The 19,852-nt window shown below is 53.6% G+C and overlaps 1 protein-coding gene across 1 annotated transcript in view; it reads left to right on the forward strand.

Annotated features, from left to right (window-relative positions):
• BAZ1B (bromodomain adjacent to zinc finger domain 1B) overlaps nt 1-19,380 on the forward strand; it is a 39,064-nt gene extending 19,684 nt beyond the window's left edge. Inside the window, exons 11-19 of the mRNA XM_062012109.1 lie at nt 4,788-4,886; nt 5,297-5,474; nt 5,881-6,066; nt 9,182-9,329; nt 10,824-10,971; nt 12,900-13,018; nt 14,633-14,784; nt 16,307-16,410; nt 17,470-19,380. Of these exons, the coding sequence (XP_061868093.1) occupies nt 4,788-4,886; nt 5,297-5,474; nt 5,881-6,066; nt 9,182-9,329; nt 10,824-10,971; nt 12,900-13,018; nt 14,633-14,784; nt 16,307-16,410; nt 17,470-17,836 (1,501 nt within the window). The 3' untranslated portion in view covers nt 17,837-19,380. The remainder of the gene's footprint in view (nt 1-4,787; nt 4,887-5,296; nt 5,475-5,880; nt 6,067-9,181; nt 9,330-10,823; nt 10,972-12,899; nt 13,019-14,632; nt 14,785-16,306; nt 16,411-17,469) is intronic.
• Nucleotides 19,381-19,852: the final 472 nt, after the last annotated feature.

A 19,852-nucleotide genomic window follows, 5' to 3' on the forward strand; every position in this document is an offset into this window, starting at 1 on the left:
CTCTTTTACAAAGAGAGCAACAAAAAGAGTTAAGAAGCTTGGGCTTTGTGTCAGCCAAAAGCCTGAAATGCTTTCAGAGAGACTGGCTTAAAGTTTTCATACGAGATGGTCAAAGCCAAGTGCTGCCTCTTACCTTTGAAAAAAGGGTTGAGGGAACTTGGGAACAGGAGAGCAACAATAACAAACACTCTCAGTGTGGTTCACATCAGGTAAGGAGGCTGTTACAAGTAAGAAGGTTTACTTAAAACCTGGGCTTGAGTCTAAATGAAGCAACTAAGGATGAGAAACACAAGTACAGGCTAAGGGCAAAACAAGTTTTGTGGTTTTTTCCTTGGAGAACAAGGTCTGTTGTTACAGAGCCTGCCTTAGGATAAGAGGGAAACCTCCCCTCAGTGAGGAGCTGCCTGAGAAACATGAAAGAAATTGCAGCAGTACTCTTGATTTGTGTGTCAGGCAGAGGGGGGTGATGCTGGAGGAGAATGGGGAACTCTCCAGAAAGGATTCTCTTTTGATACAGGGGAAAAAAAGAGATCAGGAAATTAAACTAGCAAATGGTGGCTTTGAAGTGGAAAGGAAAGCACTCCAGGTCATGCAGCTGGTGTATGAAAACACTGCTGGCAGCTGCTGTGGATCTGCACCTCTGTACCTGTTCAGAGCACCAGCTGGACAAATGGCCCTCGTGCCCTTACAGTGAGCAGGGGGCACAATGGCAGTGCTTCAGAGAGAAGAGAAAGCATAACCATGCTTAACTTCTGCAGACAGCACAGATGAGTGCTGGCTTTAACCTGACTGACAGGGCCACAGAAAGCCACTCCTCCAGATAAGCAGTAAGCTTCCTCAGCTCAAGGACTTTAAAGCTCTAGAGCTGCAAAGAGCCTGTTTGCTAAGTCCCTGCCAGTCCCTAGCTGTCACCATTTACAGGTGAGCTTCCACAAGAAGCCAAGTGACAACCTGAGAGCTGTTATTTCAGGGGATAGCCAGTAACTAGAACTTCCCTCAGAGGAAACCCATATTCCCACTACTGTATTTTCCTCTGTGGCCATTGCCATTGATCTCTCCAGTCTCAAGGACTCCTGTGGACACAGGTCCCCCTTGGGTGCTTTTGGACATTGTCCTTGCACACCCTGAGAAGCTCTGACACCACACTGAAGCCCTTGGATGTCCACACCCACTGTTGTTTGGGTACAAGGACTTGTTCAGCTGTAACTCACAGTATTAGCATGTGATGCATAGGAAGCTTCATTTCTTTGTGTTCTGCTTTAACTCCTCTCATCTGTCTCTCTTCCTGTTAGTACAGATAACATCAGGTTGAGAGTAGCCTCCCAGTGCACATGGAGCATCTTTAGCTTGAACCTTTTGTACTCTAGAGTGATGAGACTCTGAAATCCAACCATCCATGGAGTTAATTTGGTGTCCATTTCAGTGTCCTGCCCCTCTTCTCCTTGGGGATGGGAGCTGGTAGGACATAGGTGAAGGGAGAAATAGTTTCCATGCTTCTGCCAAGAGCTACAGAGACAGTATCTCATGGAAGTGGTTTCTGCTTTTGGTACTTTGTCCCCAAAAAGAAAAGGGCCCAATGTTCTGTCCTGAAAGTACAGAGATTTAATCATTGTTCTCATTCAGAATCATAAATGCATTAAAAAATCTCCCTGTTTAAAGCTTCTGGGCACATGGTCCCTGAAACAAGTCCTTTGTCCATACCACAGTGCCTCGTGAGCTGTGTGCACACTGGTCATCCCTGCAGGAACCACGAGGTAATCACAGCCTTTGCAGTGTGTGAGTATGCAGGAGATTTCTTGCTCCTGCTGGTCAGAAAGCAGTTGAATTTATGGAAACAGTGGCATCTCTGCAGAGTAACTCCCCTTGTTCTTCATCTATTAGGAATACAGCATGGTATGGCGGGTCCCCTCAGCAGACAATTTGAGTTAACCATGAGTGGGTGCTGACAGACTCCATTCTCAAGCCTATATTCTACAGATGGAGTTCCCCTGTTTCCACCAGCCCTCCAGAGCAGGTACTGATCCTGGGCTCCTCTAGATGTTGTCCTCTTGATTTCTTCACTCCCCAGTCTGCAGTCCAGGTTTTATACCTTTCTCTGTCCCCTGTAGCCTGGGAGCAGGTAGGAATGTTCAGGCTGAGTGAATACCCAGAGCTCCTTTTGACTTGATGCTTGTGCCATTTGTCCCTTCTGTTTTGATTGCTGGACAGGCTGCTGCCTTGTGCTGCCAGAAATGTAAGAAAACAATCGAGGCTGTTATTTAGGGGTGGGGGAAGCCCTTACCCCAGTCAGGATTTCCCCTTTCAGATCAATTTGGAGACCTCCATCTGGTCTTGACTGTCCCAAAGGCATCTTTCCCATCACTCTCAGCTCTATCAGGCTATGTGAAGGGCACTAATTACCTTCCCCTCCCTCTAACCAAGACTCACAAGCTCATAGTCCTGTTGTCTCTCCTGTTTGAAATGCCAGCCCTGCCTTACAATGTCCATGCTCCCAGCCTTGTGCTGGTTGAGCCCTAGTTAGAGGTGCAGGTGGTTCCTTCAGGTAGGTGGAGTTGCATGGAGCTTTGTTGAGAACCAGGAGCTGTGGCTGCCCAGAGCAGCAAGCTCCAACCAACCCAGTTATCTCTCTGATATGTTTCTGTTTTGCATATTTGAGTTCAAGCTGCTGTAGAACAGTTCCCTCTCCCACAAACCCTGGTTCTTACTCTAAGGGCAAACTGGGAAGACTCAAGTACCTGTTGCAGATATTCTCCCTCCCCTGTCCTATTCCCTTTCCAAAGGTGGGAACAAGGTTGTGCCCAAGTGCTTTACACTGTTTCCAGTGCCCTTCCAGCTTTATAGTAAGACAAAACTGTGCAGGGGATTCCCCTCTTAGGCTGAGAGCTCAGGCATGATCTCCTCAGTTCCAATTGGATCCCATGATGCATCAGCAGCAGTGACTGGTGCTGTTCCATCATGGCCTAGGCAACCTTTTCAATATGCCTGAAAAGTAGCCCTCTGCTGGGTGTCTGTAAGGCAACTGATTTGAAGCTTGGCTTAGGCCAGTCTCATATTGATGACAGATTCTTCAGGCTGAAATAGAGTGTAGGACCAATCCCAGGGTTTGCCCCAAGGGTTTGGAAGCACTTTGATACCAGATACTCTAGAGACGTTTCTCTCTATTTAGCAGAAGTCCAGTAGGCTTAGAAATGCTCATCCTTGCAGTGGCCTCTCTGGAGACCTTCCAGTGCATGTGGGAGTGCTAATTAGTCACTATAAGTGGCATCTGTAAGAAAAAGACACGAGGCTTGTGTGGGAATGCCTGTTGGATCCCATGACCAGCCTTTAATCACTGTGACTTTGGAGGTGCCTGTGGGTGCCTGTGGGCTCTAGTGGGTGCAAGATACTGGAGCTGCTGTCCTGTTTCTCACAGGGAGGGTGTGCAGAGGACAGTGGTGTGATGTCAGTGTGCCAGGGGAGGATGCTGCTCAGGGTTTGGAGCATGCTGAAGCGAGTGACTGGCAAGAAACTTTTGTTCTTCCATTTTTAAACAGCCCTGGGCCTGATTAGATCAATTTACTGGCTGAGTACGAGTGGTGAGGCTGTTCCCTAAGGTGAGCACCCTGGAACTCTGATATTTAGTCAGAAAAATAAACATTGCAGATACTGTTAGTCCAAGAAGAGACAGAACAGCATCTTCCTCTAGTTGCTTGGCTCATGTGAGCTTGTGGCCAAGAAGAAAACTTAATCTGGAGCCTTGTGTGTGGCTGGTAAGGATCCCACAGTGGTCCTTTACAGCTGTTTCCATGGAGGGTTGGTTTTGCTGTTCCCTCACTTCCCTTTTCTAAGGAGCAATCCTCTTCTAGCAGACAGTTTAGTTGTATTAATTAGCTTTGTTTCCTATGAATGATTTCTGAAGCTCACACTGAATCCTCACCCCATCAGGTGAGGGGGCTCCTGGTTGTCCTGAAGTAGTGGAGTGGGAAAATAAGGGTTAAAGAGTCTCAGAAGAATCCTAAGGCTAGCTTAAATCTAGCAGCCAGCATGAAAACTTGGCTGTACTCTGGAGTTGCAGAGAGAATGGATTGTGTGGAGAGCTCTGCAAGAGTTTTCCCCCCTTTTAGATTCAGCCAACTGCTGCCTGTCATGTGCTGAACACCTTTCTGAGCAGAGGGGTTTAGAGCTGGTGGGTTTTACATCCTGCATTTGAGCTTTCAAGTTCAGGTGAGCCTCTTAGGAAGGAGAACTTCTGCACTTGCAGGGGGCATAGCCTTCACAGTCACAAACCTGCATCATCAGCAAGTGTGGTGTAAGCTGGGCCATAGCCTTGGTTAATCTGGGGACTTCTTGGGTTAGTGACAGGAGTTGAAGGCTCTGCAGAAGAGCTGATGAGATGGCCACGCTGCACGCTGCAGAGCCTCTGCATCTTCTCTGGTGCGTCTAAAATGACACTGAGATCACTTAAACTGGCTGCAGTGTAGTGGATCTAATCCCTGGGGTAGATGACTACATTCAAATGCCAGTGTTTTAATCAGCTCCATGGGAAGAACCCCATCAATCAGTTCTGTGCTTGCTTTGCTGTTATTTTTCTTACCCTGGAATTTGCTACATTTGGGGACCTTGAAACGAAGCCAGTTTGAGTCAGGATGCTTACACCAGCATTACTGCAAGCATTTCACCTTGCTCCATGGGTTTGGGATATAGGTTACTTGCCATCCCTGCCCACTGGTACTGCTGGACCCTTTAGAAGCAGGAGTTGTGTCTCCAGTGATACATTGGCTGATGCTGGGGCGTGTTATGTCTTTCAGGTTTCTCTGTGACAATCAGAAGGATTTGGATGAGCTGCTGAATTGCCTGCACCCACAAGGAGTAAGAGAGAGTGAGCTAAAGGAGCGTTTGGAAAAGAGGTGAGGCTGCTCTGCTTTCCCCTGTGTGCATTCTCAAAGGCACAGCATGTCCTTGGCACACCTTCCTCCTGGAGCAGCGTTCTGTGCTTGCCCTTGGTTGTGCCTGTGCTGAAGAGGGGAGGATACTGAGGATGAGACATTGCTGGGGGTTTTTTGGGCAGTAACTGTGCAGGTTCTTGATAAGTAATGCTCTAAACACTGAGGAGGCTCTGTGAGTCTTTCAATTGCTCCTTGCAGCTGGGAACAAAGGCAGTGCTGTGGCACTGACAGAGCCAGAGCTGCCTCTCCCAAAGAACGTTCTGCGCCGGCAGAGCGCACAGATCTCGATGGACACCCTTGTTGCCCCAGTGCCCACACAGCTCCCAGGGCTGTGGCCTGCAGGTATTCAAAGGCTGGGTTTGATTTTCCAGGTATCAAGACATCACCCATTCCATCCATTTGGCTCGGAAACAGAACTTGGGCCTCAAATCCTGTGACGGCAACCAGGAGCTGCTGAACTACCTCCGCAGCGACCTCATTGAGGTTGCGACTCGGCTGCAGAAAGGAGGCCTGGGATATGTTGATGTGACACCAGAGTATGAAGCAAGAGTGAGTGACCAGACAAAAGTAGTACTGAGCAAGACAAGTGTGAGATGTGATGTTCTGTGGAAGGTTTTGAGGCTTTTTGTTCTCCTCAGACCAGAGGATCAGGGAAATCGGTTTTCTCCTACATCCTCCTTTTTAAACTGTCCTTTCAAGACTCCCCAGCTGCTGCTTTGAGCTCCCTTTGGTATAGGTGGCTCCTCAGGTTGCAGCTGGGTGTCATGCACATCTGTTCAGCTGCCCCATATCCTTCTGCTGCTGCTCTTCTTTATGGAGTATCAGCAGAACTCTCTGTAGCTGACTTTTTGCTTCTGTGTCAAAGTCAGGATGTCTCACTGAGACGGCACTTTGGAAAGGTTTGGGGTTCCTGGGTGCATCCAACTGTTGTGTGATCATGTGCTCTTCCTGACAGGTGTACTCACTAGAGAGCTTGAAGGATTTTGGAGAGTGTGTGATTGCACTCCAAGCTGGTGTGGTTAAGAAGTTTCTGCAAGGTTTCATGGCCCCCAAGCAAAAGAGAAGGAAACATCAAGGAGAGGACTACATTGCCAAGGCTGAAGAGATAGATGAAGACAAGAAAATGGCAGAAGAAGCTAAGGTATTGTTCACCTCAGGGCTCTGGTTTCAGTCTTGTGATGTAACTGAGCAGGGACAACACTTCCATCAGGTACTAAGTCCCGAGCAGCTTCTCCCTGTTCCAGGGTAGGAGTGCACTGGGGTTGTCATCTGTGGGGCCAGGTGTGCCCTGGCTGTTTTGAAGAGTAAAGGTATTGGTAAAATGAAAATCATCCTGAGGAGTTAGAGTTCACTGGCTTCCTGTGAACAGGAAATGGGTTGAGGCAAGTACTTTGCTCCCTTTGTTTGGTTCCTCACACAAGCTGGGTATTGGAACAAAAGCCTGTCATGGGGCATTTATAGAGAACAGGAGCTGAATCTGTCAGACAGGACTGGTGGTGATTTTGATCCATGCAGGAAGGAGATGTGTTGAGGTTTTGGTGACTACAAGGGAGTTACTCAGGTAAATATCAGCATTAGGCAAGAAGACACAAGTCATTGTGAGCATGGAGAGAGACACCCCAGAGGTTCCAGCTGGAGCTGAAGGATTGCTGAGTGTTACTGGACTTGCAATCATAAATTACTTGGACTTTTTTTTTCCTAGTATGACCCAGTTTGTCCCATGTGGCTGCATCCTGACACAGCTCAGCCTCGTGGCTCTGGGGGCATAGATTTCAGTGTTGCCACTCAGTGTGTGGTGGTGCAGGTCCCCCTCTGGAGCACTGGCTTTTGTCGTGCCAGCATCTCTGGTGCACTTGTGCAGTGCAGTGCTTGCTTTATCTGCTTCAGAGCTTTCTAGACATCTGTGGTGGTACAAGTGATACTCAACTCCCTTTATTGGGTTTGTTTGGGTTTTGTTTGGGGGAGGTTGCCACAGTTTATCTGGAATGAGCTGTCTTCTTGCCAAAGTGGAAAACTGCTCTAGGTGACCTTGAACAGCCCAGATATTGGGGATTGTTTTTCATCAGATAATTATATCTGACTGTTAGGCTTTTATGGATGAATGTCCTGCAGAGGCCAAGAGTTAAGAGAAGTCTTGTAGAGCCAGAACTGCACTGAGAGCACAGAGCAGGTAAAATACAGCATAGCCCTACTGGAAGAACACACTTAATGTACTTACAGACTCCATGAGTGAGTTTGCAGCCCTGTGGTATGATTATGTCTCATTTTCCCCGTGAGAAACAACTTATGGCTTAATAGGCCCCCGATTGCTGCCATAATTGTCTGTGCTGAGGGCTCCTGCTGGCTCAGCCACGTGGCTGGAGATCACACTGCTGAGTGGCACAAGATTGCAGATGTAGACCTGGCTTGTGGCTGGTGCTGAACAGCAGTCTTGTGCCTTTGTTTATGCAAATGTTCCCATTTCCAGTGGCAGTAGCACTCCAGGCTATGTCAGAACAGGTCAGGGAATATGTGACCTCTTTGGAGCATGCCATTGCAGCCCAACTGCCTGAGCTTAGTGCAGAGCATGGGTGGGTGTTGCACTGCTGCTTGCTGTGAGCGGTGCTTGCAAAGGGAAATGTCAGAGTTGGGGGGGAAGTCAGTGTTCACCTGCAGACAATACCTCAGAGAGCTGCTTTACAACCAAGCAGTTACTATTTCAGCTGTTCAGAGTGATTTCTGTCATCTCAGGATACCAGATGAGAGCCTTCCTAGCTGGAGGTTCATCCACCTTTGCCAACAGGGAGTTGAAGTGTGGGTGAAGACTTCCTTAGTATTCTGGGAGTGGCGAGGGGGCTGTTTTCCCTGCTAGATTGCTCCTCTCCAGTCAGAAGGGTATTTAAGTAACTTCTTTGGGTCTCTGCTTTGCCTAGTTGGCAGTCTGAACTCCCTTGGTAATGGTATAAAATGTCACAGTCTCATGATGCTTGGGAAGGCGAAAAATCTGTTACATTCCACAGGCTTGGGGAGAAAATGTCTGAGCAGAACTTGCCAACAGCTTTTGCAGATTTATCTTGGCCCAGCAGTTACCCAGTATGTTAACAGCAAAACCCAGGGAACAGTTACTTGGAAAATCAATTACCCAGTGTGTGAAGCACCTCAACAATGTTCTGCAAAGAAACAGCCCAGCACTGTGTGATCTGCCACAGTGGGCTGGGCAGGTTTCCCTTTGTCTCTGGATGTCTCCAGGATGGCTCCAGGTTCCACACCAGCAATGGCAGCGAGGGTGTTGGCACTTGAGAACAGTTGGTGTGTTTTTCCAAGCATCTCCTGTATGCTGTGCTTCCTCAGGTTCCCTGGGAGGAGAATGTGCAACTCTGCAGAAACTCCTGGGTTTTGTTTGGCTCCCAAACTGTCAGCTGCAGGGCTCAGATTTTCCCATCTGACACTTCACTCTTTGTTTTTCATTCTCCTGGGCTAGAAGAGCATTAACTAGAGTCCCATTATGTCCCTGTCATGTCTAGGCCATCACCCCATTGTTGTAAAGCACAGGATTAAGGCTGGAGTTGAAGGTGCAGTGGCTCTGGATTACTTCTTTTCTGGGTTCCCTCAACGTTGTTGCTGCACCTCCAGAGCCCAGTTGGAGGTTTCCTGTGTCACCCAGTGTGTGCACACCCCAGCACTTGCCCTGCTGCAAGTCTCAGCTGGAATGCTTTCACCCTGGGATTCACATCCACGACCTCATCCACGTGTGCTGAGGTCGTCTTGTCCCGGGGAATTCGGCATTTGGAGTCTCTGTCACATCAGATTGGAGCTGATGTCGGGGTCCCCTTCACCAGCTGAGGGGCTCAGAGGGCTGTGTGGTGGGTCTTGCCGATGTGCAGTACCCACAGGAGGGCAGCACAGGCTGCTCCAGTGCCCCAGGCTCCAGCCCTGCTGCCAGCTGTCTCCTCACTTCCATCCCACATTGCTGCCTTTTTATTTCCTTGGCCTGATGGTGCTTTGGGGCAGCCTTTCCCAGCACAGGGAATGTGCTGGTGTTCACATGGGCTGTTTCAACCTGGCTGTGAAATGGAAAAGGGCTCTACTGTTATGAACAAACTGATCCAGGGAGGCTGGTTATGGAGAAACCACAAACAGGACTGCTGGGGCTCCACAGAAGGAAAGAAATACAGGGTTGGGCTTTTGGTTATTAAGGGCCCCTGCCTAAGGGATTATGAAAACATCTTGAGGCTGTGTCTGTGTGCTCCCTTGTAAGCTGTGAGCTCTGTCTGCAGGTTGCCTCTGCCATGGAGAAGTGGAAGGCAGCAATCCGTGAGGCTCAGACCTTCTCCCGCATGCACGTGCTGCTGGGGATGCTGGACGCCTGCATCAAGTGGGACATGTCCGCGGAGAACGCGCGCTGCAAAGTGTGCCGCAGGAAAGGTACTGCCAGGCTGCCACCAGCCCTGCCCTGCGCTGCCAGCGGGCCCCTGGGGCTCCCTCCCTCCCTCTTCAGCTCTGTTTTGAGGTTTAGAGGTCAGGATCTCCAGGCAGCAGCATCAGTGGCACGGGCCCCTCTGAGCCTGACCCCGTAAGCGGTTCTTGCGAAAGCCACGGCGGGTCTTGCAGCACGTGTCAGAGCTGCTGAGCCCGGCAGCCTGCAGGGACCTGGCACCAGTCGTGGGCAAATCCCCTGGGGAGTGTTGGTGCCGCTGCCCCGTTCTCTGGGATCGTGTCTGAGTTGCTCTGTGGGTCTCTGAGCATTGCCAGTCAGTCCCATCTTTCACAGAAGGAAGGAGCAAGGCGAGGCTGGGGAGGCCGTTCCCCTTTGGAGCGAGGTGGGATGCCACTGCTCTGCCTCCACTGGGAGCTTGAGGAGCTGGAAGCCTTTTACCAGCTGGTAACAGCTGGGGAAGTAACCACAGGGGTGACAAGGGGCCACCTCCTGTGTATGCACTGTAGGGTGAAGGGCTCTAGAGACTTGCAGGTGGAAGGAGGGAGTGGAAGCCAGGCCAGGGACGGAGTGCTGGCACTTGTTCTGCCTTAACCTCTCCTCTTGGATGGAAGCCTGGAGGAAAGAGCTTGGGTCGTACATCCTGCCTCGTGCTTTTAGTCTCACTTTGTGCTCTCTGGAACACTAGTGGAAAATGAGGGCACACAGGCCTCTGGGAGAATGCTGGACCAGTTTTGTTTACCAGAAGGGCTATGCCATCCACCCCTTCAAAGAAATAAAGGCTGGATTGTGGTGCAACATCCCCCTTCACTCTGGGGCCTCAGGGATATTCCAAACCAGTGCAAAAACCAGCCTGTGTTCTGTTGAGAGGAGATTCTAGGCACATGTAATGGGGGGCTCACCAGGGACTTAGCAGGTTATAGTTTGACAGCATTCAGGAACAGGAACATTAAAGAGAGAGGCTGGCAAGCTCTCGGCAGTCTTTTACTCTTCAGTAAACAAAATAGCTGGCTCAGGACTTGCCCCCCTGTTTCCCTGCATCAGTGAGAAGCAGAGAGGGACTAGTTCTGCTGCATACTGATTTCTAGGCTTGCTGCCCTAAGTAGAAAGCAGATGCTCTGCAGGTTGACCAGGTTGAGGCGAGGATAAGAATAGCTGTGTTTACAGCTTCTTACCAAGGCTCTTGGGCATCTGTGCAGGAAGCTTCCCTTCCCCTGTGTTTGGCTTGAGATTTAGGGTAGAACCTATTGGGCAGGTTTCTCCCTTTGCCTCAAATGAGATCTTTGCAGGGCCAGGGGCTTTGAATTGGTTTGAAGTGCTGCTGGCTTGCACTGCAGTGCTGGGGCTGAGGAGAGATCTCTGCCATCAGAGGCTCCTTTGCATCTTTCTCTTGCTTTGCCCTGACCTCCAGCACTGCAGCAGCTTCTGCTTCTCAGGTTGAGCAGAGCTGTGGCGGTGGTTACAGCTCAGTCCCACTCTCCTAGGTGAGGATGACAAGCTGATCCTCTGTGATGAGTGTAACAAAGCCTTCCACCTGTTCTGCCTGAGACCAGCTCTCTACGAGATCCCCGACGGGGAATGGCAGTGCCCAGCGTGCCAGCCTTCCACTGCCAGGCGCAGCTCACGGGGCAGGTGAGTGATCCTCCTTGCCTCCCCACTGATGCTCACTTCTGGCTGTGCTTTCACTAGATGGACCAAAGCACAGCCCCTCTCAGGTCTGGAACAGCCTCATTAACTCCATGGCACTGCAACAATAGAATAGCGATTTCTCCAGCGGGAACTTCCACACAGCTGCGTTGTGCTGAGCTGTGGCAGCTTCAGGAGTCTCAGTAAATAACTTGGCAGTGGGAACATGCACAAAACATCAACCAGAATCAGATGCTGTAAGGGCTGCTGTTGTTTCTCTGGCCCAGCAGCTCATTGGGTTGCTTTGCCATGGGAGTGTGGTTGGCAGCGTTGCAGCTCCGTGCTGCCCGTGACACGTTAGAGCAGCCACTACTGCAGGCTGCAGCTCAGCCCCTGCTGTGCTGCTAACAATCAGGGGTTCTGGACCTGATAAACCTTAACAAGGACTTGGGGGACTACAGAAGGAAGATGGTTTAAGGAGGAATCCTGGCAGCAAGGGGCTGAGTTGGCTGGGTTTGGATTGCAAGCTGTGTGTCCTCTGCTGACTGTGACACTGCTGCATCTACCTGCTTGTCAGCAAGGTGAGCCTACTAAATGGCATCTGAAGCACAGCCAGGCAGGAGATCCTCCCTTCCAGAGCAGCAGCACAATAAGGGGGTGTGCTGCCTTGTGCTGTGCAGCTGGTGGATGGCCTTAAGAGTATTACTTACTCCCTGGGCACCATTTAGGAGTTCATCAGGCTTGTACAATGAAAATGACAGGGCTTCAGTGCAGCCCTTCGAGCCTGAGATCATAGTTCCTTTGATGTGGCAGTCACCTGCAAGCTGCTTGGCTCCTGGATGAGAGCCATCAGGTGGGCTGACACCTGTCTTGTGATCTGCTTTCTGCTCTTGTCTTCCTCGCTGAGGCAGGGGAAATGTCATCCAGGGAGCTCTTTTACCCCCCCCTTCCCCATTCTGTGGGAGCTTATTCCTTTTGCTGCTCAAGATCCTCTTTCTCCAGGGAACTGAGCCTCCCACAGCAGCTTTGCCTTTGTCCCCTTTTGCCTGTGCATGCTGGGTTGTTTCCTGGTTTTGTGATGGTTTGAATGCTTTAACAGACACATGCAAGAGGTTCTGGGCAGGGTGTCTGTGAGGTGTGGCTGCTGCCATCAGCACCCTGTGAGAAGCCCAGCACTGTGCTCACCGATAGATACAAGCTGAGCTGTGGGTGATACTAAATGAGGTGTGTTCCCTGTAGTGCACATGCAAGTGGTGTGGAAGTGGAAGGATAAAAAGGGGAAATATTCCAGCAGAACCAACAAAGCTCCCCTTTGGAAACTCCTGAGGCCAGGCCTGCAGACCTGGGCAAAGCAGCAGCACGTCCTGAGCAGGAGCAGTAACTGCGGAGCAATCACACTCTGAGCTCCCTTGTCAGGTGGCCAAGGTGCCTGCACCAGCAGGAAAAAACCCAGGTTCAGCTGTTGGGGGTTTTCAGCCCAGATGCTCAGACAGTAGCCTGGGAAGTGCCCTTTTAGCTGAGCTACAACTTGATCCTGTGTGAAATGCAGCAGAGTGCCCCAGTCTGAGACTGGGTGGTAGGTTTGTATGTTGGATCAGCCAGTGTCTGTCTGAGCAAACAGTACAGAGGGCACAGGGTCTGATGCCCAGGCTCCAGTACAACAAACATGTTCATCTGTGCCAGGACAAGGAGTGATGGTCATAAGCTGGAACACAGAAAGTTCCACTGGCACGGGAGGAGAAAGTCCTTTGGTGCTGAGGGGGGGGAGCCCTGGCCCAGGCTGCCCAGGGAGGGTGTGGAGGCTCCTCAGGAGGTTTCCAACCCCACCTGGACACGTTCCTGTGACAGGGGAAGCTGCTTTAGCAGGGGCTGGGGCTGAAGCAGCTCTGCAGGGCCCTTCCCACCCCACCATGCTGTGATCTGCCTTGCTCTAGGAACTATGCAGAGGATTCTGCTGAAGATGAAGGTGATGAAGGTGAGGAAGCTTCTGATGAACCTGATGCTGAGGAGGAAGAGGAGGAGGAAGAAGATTATGAAGTTGCTGGTCTGAAATGTAAGGCTTTGGCCATGCAGGGAAGTAAAAGAGAATGTTAAGACATTCTCACTTCTTAAGGGGATTTTGGCTCTGTCTCATGTGAGCAACTTGATGCACTGAAAAGACCAACCTTGGAATGCCACACTGCCAGCATTTGCTTTCTCTCAAAATGCCCTTGACTGAGATAAAACTACTTTGGGGTTGTCTGAACCAGGGCAGATGGTTTGGAAGGCAGAGCCTGGGACCCACGAGGTGATCCCTTGCTCATTCAGGGGTTTCCACCCAGGTCTATCAGTCTCCTTCGCTCTCTTCTGGTTTCAGGGATGTTCCCTGATATCCTGGCTATGCACACCACTTGTTGTTCCTGCAGTGTATCTGTGTCCACACTTGGAGTGTGTTCAGCCTGTGTTGCATGGCCAAGTCAGGAGCTGAGCCAAGGTTTCCAAACAATAGCAAGAGGAGGGTTGCAGTCCCTAAAAATAAAGCACTAAATGCAACCCCTGGTTTTAAAGAGCATTAACATGGAAAGGTCACTGTGGAAAACTTCTCTTTGTTTGAATAGAGGAGTCCTATTTAATCCTCATGGCATTGATCCTGGGGCACAGAACCCAGAAGGTTGGAGTGTCAGACATTTGACACGTGCCACAGGCTGCCCCAGCAGCCGCCTCCTGCCCCACACACGCTCCTGGGGGCACCTGCCAGCCTGATTTATTGGAGCACAGGGCTGGATTAGAGGCTGCAGATGAAGAGCTTGGATACAGCTTGCTCTCGAGCACTTGTGACCAGGTGGAAGGAGCTTGGCTGGGGAAAGCAGCCCAGCACATTTCTCCTGCTCCAGAGGGGTCGGGTGGGGGGAGAAACTGAAGCCCGGGGCGTGCGTCAGCGTGTGCAGCAGCCTGGGCTGTGGCAGGCAGAGTGACAGGCAGCCAGGGCCTGGCTCTGGGCTGCAAGGAATAAAATCCCATTGTTTGCCACTTGCAGCTCCTGGCTGCAGTAACTTGACACCCCCCTCCCCTGCACACAGCTCCCTTGTCAGGGGGGGTCACAGCAACTGCTGTATCCCACTGCCACGGCCACTGCAGATGCTTGGGAAGCACCCAGGGGTGAGGAGGGAGGGAGGGAGCAGCAGCAAAGCTGGGCCACAGCAGGGTTGTGTGGCTGCTGCTTTCAGAAGGGACCTTGCACTTACCTTTGAGGGAACTGTCCTCACGTTGCTGCTTCTGCCCTGCCTCAGGTCTGGGTGTGTTGTGGTGTCAGCCCTTGGCTCTGCAGGGCTTTGCTCTTACAGCCATGGGCAGCTTTACCTGCAGGACAGGAGCTCTCCTTGGGAGCTCGAGGCCCTGCCAGTGCTCTGGGCTGACATGTGTGACCACCCTTTAGCAGAAGGCCAGGCAGCAACAGCTTTTCTTAGGGCAGGAGGCAATTTCCCCAGGTATCTCCTGTGGGGGGGTGTATCAGGAGCTGACACCAGCCTGTGCCCACTGAGACTGAGCTGCCAAGGAGCTGGGTCCCTGCTGCCATCTGTGTGTTCACTGTATCCTGCCCTGAGTGAGGCTTTGCCTGGGGCAAGAAAAAGCTTGTGACCTCTGTTTCCAGGTTAACCCATATAAGTCTATGGCTTATATGTTTCAGTGAGACCCAGAAGGGCAGCCCGTGGCAAGCAGAGCACAGCCATGTACTCCTCGAGGCAGGGGAGGCACCAAAGGAAGAAGCAGCCCCTGCAGCCTGGCAGGGCAGCCCGGCAGCGGGCTGTGCCCCTCAATGGCGCAGACATCGATGAGCTGGTAAGAGCCATCGCCAGTTGGGACTGGAACAGCTGTCCCCACCTCCTCCCCTTCCCAAAGACACAGCCTGGACCACAGTGTGAACCCTGGGCTGGGCTGGGCTGGGTTAACAAAGGAGGCATATCCTGCAAACTGAGCACAGGTATGCCAGGCATCCTTCACACATTGTCCCTCTTGAGGAGCAGGCAGCCTGCAGCTTGTTACAGGGGTTTAAAATAGTGCCCATGTGTCTCTGGAGGGGCTGGGGGGTCCTGGGGGGTCAGAGAATGCCAGCAATGTTGGACCCTCGCTCTCTAGCCTTGGCCACGCTCTGGCAGTTGTTGTCCTGAGGGTCAGTGCCCAGCCTCCAGCAGAACTGGACTGGTTTAGGTTTCACTTGACATTTAAAGAATCAAACCGTGTGCTGCTGAGCAGAGCAGTGCTGGGAGGGCAGGGAGGGGCTGCAGGGAGCTGGGACACCCCACAGGCCACGTGTGAGGAGGCTCTAGCGCCATGGGCCGTGTCAGCAGCCTCTGCTCAGGGTGTCCTGGCACTTCCCAAGTGGTTTTCAGCGTGGTCTTTGGGCTCACTGCTGCTTATGCCCTGAGGGTGAGGGAGCCCTGGCCCAGGCTGCCCAGGGAGGGTGTGGAGGCTCCTCAGGAGGTTCCCAAACCCACCTGGACACGTTCCTGTGCCCCCTGAGCAGGGGAAGCTGCTTGAGCAGGGGCTGGGGCTGGAGCAGCTCTGCAGGGCCCTTCCAGCCCCCACCATGCTGGGATTCTGAGTGGGCTGGTTTGTGGCTCTGCTGTAGCTGATCTGTTACAGGTTGGTGGGCAACCAAAGCAACATGCCCAAGGTGGGCTGCCACAGACAGCTTGTGACTGAGCTCTTACACTCCCTGTTTGCCCTGGGAAGAGACCAAAGCTCAGGAGTTGTGCCCTGTGCAGTGGAGCCTGTCCCCTGAGCAGGGTGCCCTGTGGGGCTGGCCCTGTGCTCTGCCTGTGCACCCCCTCGGGCCATCAGCTGCTCTCTGCTATTTAAAAGGGCACAATCAGCTCTGCAATGTCAGTACAGTAGCACAAGTGCCTTCTGTGCTGCCAGGGGCTGGGGGAAGGCAGGGACGGAATTTACACTCTCCATTTGCTGTCATTTATTCTTTGTCTGCTTGTTTTGGCCACGTTGTCTTTGAACCTGTGTTGAAAAAACCTTGCTGCCCCTGGAGAAAAGACAGGCTGCTGGTGAGCTGTTCCCAGCAGAGCTTCTGGAGGGGCCCCCTGTTCTGTAACTCAAGCTGCCACTTGCATGTCTTGGCTGTCACTGTCACAGGTCCTGCAGCAGAGCCTCCCGATGGCCGTGGGAGACGGCTGCAGCTGCTGGGCTGGTGTGTGTGTGAATCCCCAGCCACTGAGACCCCAGCTCCTGACAGAGAGGACTCAAAAGAAAAGCCCTGCTAAAAACCAGCTGCTTTAGCCTCAGAACTGCCTGCTGAGCACTAAAGCCCCCAGTGGTTCCCCCTTTTTAACAGCATCCTTTGTGTGAGCAGGTCCTTCAGACAAAGAAGGCGGCTCGTCGCCAGAACCTCGAGTTGCAGAAGTGTGAGGAAATCCTCAGCAAGCTGATCAAGTACCGCTTCAGCTGGCCCTTCAGGTGAGGGCAGCTCTCCTCCTCCTCCTCCTCCTCCATGGCTGGCTGTGGGCTGGCCATGCTCCAGTCCTGCCAGAGCCACTGCCTGGCTGGGACACTGGGGCTTCAAAACAACTTATGGATGAGAAGAGAGGGAGTGAAGCTGCTCTGGGAGAAACCACCCTCTCAGCACTCTGCTGGACTGAGGGGCCTTCCTGAGGTGGTGTAACAGCGTGATAGGTTGGGGGGGAACCTGGGGAGCCTCTCTACAGCCCCCAGGATTTGCAGGGCACTGTGACTGAGAAGGTCACTGTACCAGCCACATGCTCATCCCTGAGCCTGGACATCTTGCATCAGCACTGGGGTGGCAGCAGGAGCAGGGATTGTCCCCTGTGCTGGGCCCTGGGGAGGCTGCAGCTCCAGGGCTGTGTCAGTGCTGGGCCCCTCACTCACTGCCACAGGGACACTGAGGGGCTGCAGCGTGGCCAGAGCCGGGCACAGAGCTGGGGAAGGGGCTGGAGCACAAGGGGCTGGGGAGGGGCTGAGGGAATGGGGGTGTTGAGCCTGGAGAAGAGGAGCCTGAGGGGAGCCAGCAGCACTCTCTGACACTCCCTGACAGGAGGCTGCAGGGAGCTGGGGGTCAGGCTCTGCTCCCATTTCCCAAGAGGAAACAGGCTCAGGTTGCTTGAAGCTGGAGCTGAGGCAGAACTGTTTCCCTGAGAGGGGTGTGAGCCCCTGTGCCAGGCTGCCCAGGGAGCTGGGGCAGTGCCCAGCCCTGGAGGGATCCCAAAGCCGTGGGGCTGAGGTGCTGAGGGGTCAGTGCTGGGCTGGGCAGGGCAGGGTGAGGGCAGGGCTGGGACTGCAGCAGCTTCAGGGGCTTTAACAACCCAAATGACTCTGTGATCCTGTTGTGTGACTGTGTGATCTCTGAGCACCAGGCCAGGCTGCTGCCCTTCCCAGTGTGCTGCCAGGGCACGGGGAGGTGCTGCCAGGGCACGGGGAGGTGCTGCCTGCTGTGTGTGGGGACAGGGGCTGCCAGGCCGGGTGGCTTCCCTCCCATCTCTGTGGCCTTTCCCTTGGCAGGGAGCCAGTGACCACGGAGGAAGCTGAGGATTACTTTGAGGTCATCAGCAGCCCCATGGACTTCCAGACCATGCAGAGCAAGTGCTCGTGCGGGGATTACCGCTCGGTGCAGGAGTTCCTGGCCGACATCAAGCAGGTGTTCTCCAACGCAGAGTGCTACAACCAGAACGGCAGCCACGTCCTGGCCTGCCTGGAGAAGACAGAACAGTGCTTGATTGACATGGTGCACAAACACCTGCCTGGCCACAGCTACACACGCAGGAGACGCAGGCAGCTGCCTGCCAGGGGCCAGGGACTGGAGGAGCAGGAGGGGGACAGCGAGCCGGAGCCCCTCGACCATTCCCGGGGGCGGAAGAAGAAGAAGTGAGGGGATGGGGAGACCGAAGGGGAGAGCCAGGGCTGGAGCAGGCCCCGTGCTGCCAGGCAGCTGGCTGGGTTGTGTGGAGGGAGCTGGGCAGCAGCGAGGCCCTGCTCTGGGCTCCAGCCTCCCCTTTGGCCTCTCCTCGCTTCGTTTCTGCTGCCGGTTCCCGCGGCGCTGGCTCAGCCCCTGGAGCCGCCAGAGGCGACTTTGCTGCTTCCTGCAGCAACGGCCACACAGCTCTGCAGGAGCCTGGCCTGCTCCCAGGGCAAGGGAGGAGGAGGAGGAGGGCAAGGGGAAGGCCTGGCCAAAGCCAGGCTGGGCGAGGGAGCACAAAGGCTTCCTCCAGCTCGGGCAGCGGCCGCCTGGGGCTGGTGTCGGTGGAGGGGCGGGAGGGGTGTGCTGAGGCCACGGGGCTGCCAGGCCGTGTATGTATATATTTATCTGGTGTTCCAGGTGGGGCCCCGAGGAAGGGCTGCAGGGGGTGAGCAAGCACTTAGAGGCCTGGAGCCGTGGCACTCACCAGCATCCCCACTCCATCAGCTTCCAGGTGCTTTTGCTTTTCCCCTCCCTCTCCCCCTCTCTGTTCCTGGGATGTGATCTCTGGAGGTCGTGCTCTGAGAAGGATCCTCCTGAGCTCAGCCCTTCCCACACCACGGCAGAGGGGGCAGTTGGCTCCCTCCTCAGCTGGAGCAGCAGGGAGCTGGTGCCCTCTGGGTGAGCAGGGCCAGGGGCAGCCCCAGGGAGCAGCAGGAGCAGGCTCTCTGGAGCTCTGTAAAGGAGTTCCCTGTTTCCAGCTGTGACCTTGTACAGAGACCCCCTGTAAGATACTGTTGTCTTGCTTTGGCACATGTACAGTTTATATGAAATCACAGTGGCTTTCTATTTTTTTCCCCCTTCTTTACAACTCATTTTCCTACCAGTAGCTGGAGTCACACCCAGGGACTTGCTGGCAGGGGGTGTCCCAGTCCCAGTCCAGCCACTCTCACCATGTTTTATAGGAACACCTTCCCCAGCACCTCCCAGCCACCCCCACCCTGCTCCTGCTGCCCCACACTTGGCTTTTCTCTCAGGAGAGGGGTGTTTTCATCACCCCTCCCTCTCCTCAACAGGTTTGGATCCTACAGTCAGGGCTTGAACTGCTTTTTTTCCTGAGCTAGGAGTCTTCAGTTTGGAACCAAACCGGCCCCAGGGCTGCTCTCTGCTGGCTTTTGAAGAGCAAAAGCAGCTGTTGCAGCTCCTGTGAGTGGAGAGGGAGAAGAAGTCAGTGGTGAAGCCCTGCAGCCCCGTGTGGGGAACCTCCTACTCTGTTTTGAACAGGTCCTGGGCTCAGGTCTGGCCTGTGGCTGGCTGCACACACCAGGCAGCTCCCCAGCCCCTTCCCCTCTCCCCAGCCTCAGCTCCCTGCCCCACAGCACAGCACTGACCTTTGCCTTTCACACGGCCCCTTCAGAGCCTTCCTTTTGTCCTGGGCAGAGAGAACGTTTTCTGCAGGGTCTTACCCCAGTGAAACCTTGGGAACTCTTTGGTTTTTAACACATAAATGTCATTGTGGGGGGAGGGAGGGAGGGAGGGAGGGAGAGGGTGAGAGGTTTCTGCCAAGGGCTGTACTTGTAATAAGTTGGAAACTTCCAAATAAACATTATGTACTTGTGTTTGTAAAAGGGGCTCGTGCTGAGTGCTGGGGATGGCTGCCCCTCAGCCCCTAGACGTGGGGTGTCTGGCTCCTGCCTGCCCCACAGCCCCCAGACATGGGGTGTCTGGCTCCTGCCTGCCCCACAGCCCCCAGACGTGGGGTGTCTGGCTCCTGGCTGCCCCACAGCCCCCAGACATGGGGTGTCTGGCCCCTATCTGCCCCTCAGCCCCCAGACGTGGGGTGTCTGGCCCCTGCCTGCCCCACAGCCCCCAGACATGGGGTGTCTGGCTCCTGGCTGCCCCACAGCCCCCAGACGTGGGGTGTCTGGCCCCTGGCTGCCCCACAGCCCTCAGACGTGGGGTGTCTGGCTCCTGCCTGCCCCTCAGCCC

This window comes from Colius striatus, chromosome 20 (assembly GCF_028858725.1).
Source record: "Colius striatus isolate bColStr4 chromosome 20, bColStr4.1.hap1, whole genome shotgun sequence".
Classification (NCBI taxonomy): domain Eukaryota; kingdom Metazoa; phylum Chordata; class Aves; order Coliiformes; family Coliidae; genus Colius; species Colius striatus.